Source organism: Triticum urartu, chromosome 7, assembly GCF_003073215.2.
Source record: "Triticum urartu cultivar G1812 chromosome 7, Tu2.1, whole genome shotgun sequence".
NCBI lineage: Eukaryota > Viridiplantae > Streptophyta > Magnoliopsida > Poales > Poaceae > Triticum > Triticum urartu.
The window spans coordinates 683,828,987-683,834,944 of NC_053028.1; the positions used below are offsets into that span (position 1 = coordinate 683,828,987).

General features: G+C 43.7%; 1 protein-coding gene across 1 annotated transcript; it reads left to right on the forward strand.

Annotated features, from left to right (window-relative positions):
• Nucleotides 1-3,823: 3,823 nt before the first annotated feature.
• Nucleotides 3,824-5,952, forward strand: LOC125519402 (ribonuclease 3-like protein 2; the record flags this gene model as incomplete). Its single annotated transcript, XM_048684221.1, has 3 exons — nucleotides 3,824-4,207; nucleotides 5,194-5,361; nucleotides 5,644-5,952. Coding segments are annotated over exons 1-3 (861 nt in total), but the record flags the coding sequence as incomplete, so codon positions are not given.
• Between the last annotated feature and the right edge of the window lie 6 nt (nucleotides 5,953-5,958).

Below are 5,958 nucleotides of genomic sequence, written 5' to 3' on the forward strand. Positions count from 1 at the left end.
TTAATTGAGTTCAACACCCCTACTACTAGTATTGGCGTGGGTTCGTATGTATACATTCGTATTGGCTTAGCGGTGCACTTCGTATCCCGCCACATCCGATCCTTTGCTTTGCTTCCTTCTTACTTCTATGATTTTATTGACTACTCTTGTGCAGCTGGGATATAGTGAGTTGAGAAAGGAGATAGTGAAACTTAACTAGTCTTTGTCATGGAAGGGAGCAACTTCTCTCGAGTACGTATAGTACTGAGGATTTACGAATAGGCTAACGTTACCAGTACATAGTGGATCTACGATAGAGATGTATGGACCACACCAACCTCTCTTTCTAGCCGTAATCGATAAGAAAGGAAGAAATCTCATGGCATGTGAAAGCAATAAATCTATAATAAAATAGGTAAAGAAAGGCAAATACTCCGGGGTAATTGGCTTATACCACAATGTTACTCTGACAGGATCCTTGACAAAATAGTCTTGGCTTGTAACCCAGTATTTATTGGACAATATAACTGGCTGCTGAATACGCGCGGCTATCCTGCTAATACTGGCAACCAAAGACATGAGGTTCTTCATACCAGCATAATCATTCTCCCAGTATTGGAAACATACTTTTGTAATAACATGAATGTCTTTAATCTCTGTGTACCTTCCTATTATACGTGATAACGGTCTCATGCGGCTTCTCGACGAAACCGTCTACTACTCTCGTGGGAAGGGGTGTCACGATGATGGATATGGCCGATGCAGACCCCTAGGCCGACGGGCTTGTCCGAGATATGTCTAGCGGGCCGATGGACTGTGACGGTCGCAGGCTTTGTGACGCGAAATTGTCGGCATAAGCCGGGCTTTGGCGATGGTACGAACTGATGACAACAATGCTTGTGGGCATTGTTACACTGTTGAAGACGTCGTGCTACAATTTATCATCTCCCCGCCCAGCCCCCTAGACGATTCTAAGAAGCCCTTAATCTGAGTCTCCCTGCACTAGACGAGAAGAGTGTCTCAGCGGACATGATGTGAGAAGTTTTTATGCAATGAATGATCTATATATGACATGATATAAAATGTACTCATTCAATGACCTCATGAATTTATTTCACAGTTCACATAAATATTAATTTGGACTGAGAAAATGGCTAAAAGATAGTTAGGTTCCAAGAATTTATCATGTAAATGAGATGTTTTTCTATCAGCTACACTTTTATCTTACAATAGGAATAGGGTAAAAGAAAATGTTGGTCTAATATATACCTTCTCCTGTTCTAATGTTCGCTACTTGGTTATTGTCTTTTGCTTTTTTAGGAGGGTGTTTGGTTAGGCTTAAATTTGCCTTTTTGGTTTGTAAGCCAAAAAAAATACCTATGCCTTTGGATTTGGTTGGCCAAGCCAAACTCCATAAGTCAAAGTTAATCCTAATCAAACACTGCATCATCTAATTTTTAGATTGTGTGGTGTGGTGCTCATTTTGTTTACGAACAAAGTTATTATGCCATTGCACTTCTGTACTACTGATGCAAACATATATCCGAAAAAAGGAACTAGTCTTTTGTATACAACCTTGTCAGACTTCCTATGTAATGTGTCGTATTACTACTGCAGAGATGGTGGGGCTTACCTTTACCCCCAATCTGTTGATTTTCATGTGAGATTTCAAAAGCCAGTGTGTTTCCCAGATGTATTGAATAGCAATGTAGATTTGTAGTCACTCTATTAGATAGGATTCTCAGTCTCTTTTTTGAACTTCTCTTTCTCAAACTCTTTTTAACTCGGTACAGAAAGTATGTTGTCAATATGATTTCTGTTGTAGAAATTGGTATGGGTGTAGCTGTCTGGGTCTGGGAGTGGCTATGTGAGGTATTTTTTTGAACTTAAATAAGTGATAACATAACAATTGCTGGCTGTATAACAAATTGCATGCTGTGTTTTCTTCGATGAATATATTGAGTGCTTTCGACAATGTGTATAAGTAGTCCTTGTGTAATGTTTTCTTGGTGAAATTCTTTCATAAATCTGAAAGTTTTGTACCACTCAATTGGCAAAAACTCCTCCTCGTATATTTCTCGAGTACAAAAATTATTTGCATCCCTCTCTCAACCACTTGCAAGGTTAGTGCACCCATGATTCATGATCCATGGTGCTTGATGGGTGGATTTTACACTCATATTCACCCCTAATTTAAAGTGAATGTTCTCAGATATTTTCTGTATTTATCACTTGAACCTGCCTACAAATCACTAATAATTGTTGAGATGTACAAACTTTCTTGTTTTATCATTTCCTTGCATAAATCGGCATTATTCAGGAAGGGGTCAAGGCATATGTGGAAAGTGCTTGAGGAGAGGATCGTCTCCATCTGAATCTCCATTTTCACTGCTAATTGTTACTTATACTATTAAACAAGCGAGTAGAGGCAGAAACTTTAGATCACGACCACATATCCACCATTTATCAATAGACCGGATTGTCCCAATGTTGTATCACATAAAATTCAGATATTTACTAATCAATTTTAATTAATCATCTCCACAACACCTTAGTTACATCTTCATTAGGAAATAAATCGTCATACCACGTAATTGAAACAAGACATTGGCCAACAATCACGCGTCGCCCACCTTCCACCATCATACCTCCTCCTCCAAAACTACCTCCACTCAGGTAAAAGAAAACTTTATGCGCACCATGTCCCCATGCTCGCGTCACTGCCGACGAACATGCGATGGTGCCCCGCCGCACCTGTTCGGCTCTATCCAATCGCATGCCACTCCTGACTCGACCACTCGCAGTATTCACTGATGGCCCTTTGCTGCTACCGCGCCTGCCGGCGCACCCCTAGCCATGCCCAGACACACCATTTGTCATGCCTACGCTCGCCCGACTCGCAACACCCGCCGTTCCCGCCGCGACAGGACACACTATTCAGAGCCGCTTCAGCCGTCACATCTTGAGAAAAAACTTGTTAGGACTAGACGCACTATCTGTCTGTTCCATGCCTCCCGTCCAACTTGAGTAACATCTACCAGTCACGCTCATGTTTGCTCTCCACTTCCTTCATTGGCATCGGGTCATCGAACGAGGAATTCCATGCGGCGCCCACTCTCCTATGTGCTCAACACCAATGAATCATTTGTCATCCCAAACGTGATTTACAACCAGTGCTATCATTGATTTCTGTAGATGATCCCTCGCGTACACAGTCATTATCTTCTTCGGGAAATGACCTCACGACTGTTTCGGTATTTGAAATGATAATCACGCTAGCTATCTTGTCAAACACGTATCAGGCACCGAGCTCAATTTCAGCCGAAGGAGCTCGCCGGGATTAAGACGGTCACCCGATACCTCACAAAGGCGTCGGGAGGACCCAGGGTGCGGAGGTCAGCTGGGGTGTGGCCAACTCTTGTAGTAGTGACGCTTGGGGCACCCAGTGGAGTGGTGTCGGCGGCGAGAATCAACCAATGCCGAGGCGGGACGGCGGTGGGAATTTTTCGGGCGGTTGACTCTCCCGACTGTGTTTTTGCTTTATTGATATGGAGGACCTATATTTCTTGGGTACTAAAATTTAAATTACACCAAAACATGTGCAGTTTTAGGTGTGCTGTTGGAGCTGTATTTTTGTTTGATTTTCCCCATAAATTCAGTTTTAGATAATTAAGCTAATTCTTTTTTGGCTGGTGAAGACGCTCAAACAGACCGCGTTCGTGTTTCTGGTCAGATTCCTTTCCGTTTCTTCGATCCTTCCCAAAATTTCATCTCCCCCGTCCCGATTTAGCCAGACGGTCACGCGCACCGGCGGCGGCACACCACTCACCAGGGCTTCGTCCCGATGAAGCGCAAGCGCGCCTCGTCGCCTGCGCCGTCGGGCCCTGTCACGCTCCGGCCGCCGGGCTTCGTAGCTGACAGGGCGGAGGCGGCGGCCCGCGTGGAGCGGCTTCTTCGCTACGAGTTCCACGACCGCTCCCTGCTCGAGGAGGCGCTCACCCACCAGTCCTTCGCCGCGGCCTCGTACCAGAGGCTCGAGTTCGTCGGGGACGCGGCGCTCGGCCTCGCCTTCTCTAACTTCCTCTACCTCACCAACCCCACCGTCGGCCCCGGCGCGCTCTCCACGCTCCGGGCCGCCAACATCAACACCGAGAAGCTGGCGCGCGTCGCCGTGCGCCACGACCTCTACCCGCTGCTCCGACGCAACTGTCCTCGCCTCGATCTCTTGGTATGCATCCTCGTATCCTCCTCCCCTCCCCTGAGTTAGGAGCTATGGATTTGGATCTGTTTTATACTACTCGTACTTTATACTATACTTACAGTCTTAAATTATCCATTGTTGACTGTCCGCTCAAGCGGTAGATGGGCTCTTGTTCTTTGTTCTTAGGCTTTGGTAAAGAATATTTCTCCCGAATCATGAAAATTGATTTGAAACGTGAGAGACCAATCTCTCTGCGTAATTCCAATGTACTTTCAGACATAGTTACACTTAATATGGATGAATTCAACAGTGTGAGTACTTTGCATCCTTCTGTACTGCACTTTGGTGCATGGTACTTGAATGATAGAGACCGATACTTGTTTGCCCGATAGGTCTGAAGATAAGCATAAATACTATGTAATAACTTAATTAAGGTTTGCACATAACCCCAGGTTGTGATTTGTTTGATTAAACAACAGGTTTAACGAGTACCTTCACATGACCAGAGGTAATTTTCATATTTGTTGCAGTTTGACTCTGAACCTAGCTGTTCTGTCTTGATCGAGTCTCACTCATGCGCCATGTTGGATCCAAAGTAGCCATATGCCGACTTCATTTTTTTCATGCACAGATTATCTAAATGTCCTCTTTTCCATCCTTGAAGTTAAACTGTATTGCTCTTGAATATATTTGGTCATTTTCTGTCTTCCCATCCCTGCTATGCAATCTTGCTCCTGATAATAATTGGCTTGTGAATGAGTCTCATGACAATACTTTTGGGCCATCAATGATTTACTTGAACCTCATAAGCACAACTGAAAATTATTTTGACAATTCCCTTTTTTCTATCTATCTCAGAGTTGAAAGATCGATTAATTCGATTCCAGCTCATGTTAGATGTTGTGTTGTCTCTTTATGTGTTACAGTGCGAGTAAATCATTACATTTATGTCATCTCTTTGAGATGTGGATATTAGATGAACTGTTTACGTGACTGGGTACACCTTTATGCAGGCAGGGCAGTTTATTGAGTCGGTGAAAGAAGAGTTAGAGGATGACCTTGGCACTACGCCCTATGGTGGCAGTGATGTTAAGGCTCCCAAGGTGCTTGCTGATATAGTTGAGGCCATTGCTGCCGCTGTCTATGTGGATTGCAAACTTAATCTTGAGAAGCTCTGGAAGGTTTGTAATATCCGTTTTTCATGTTATTTTCATTCCTTAATATGTTGATCTGAGGTTTCCAGAAAATAACTTAACTATTATTGCCAGCTCATGTTAGTTTTTCTATGGAGAATTGTATATATCATTTCGTAGACCAATCCAAGATAGCTTTACCAATATTACTTGTGAAAGTTAAAAAAGAAAAAGGACTTCTTCTGCTCTCCAAAACGACATATTTATTTATGGAGAGAGTAGTTCACTAGACTAATGGTGGAGATAATGATTTCACTGTTTATTATGCAGGTAACAAGGTTCCTCTTTGAGCCCATTATCACGGCAGAAACAATAGATGAGCAACCTGTTTCTATGTTGCATGAACTGTGCCAGAAACATGGGAAGGATCTAGAATTCAAGCCTCGGCAGAAGGGTGGAACAACGGTTGTAGATGTAATTGTTGGTGGGGCACTTGTTGGGATGGGCTCCTCAAAGCATATGGGAATCGCTAAGCTCAATGCCACACGGGATGTATTAAGCAAGCTTCTTGGTGGAGGCAGTCAGCAAGTGTTGACAACTGGAGTTGGCCATGGAGAGGGGCATGAGGTTGGAGAGCTTAGGGAA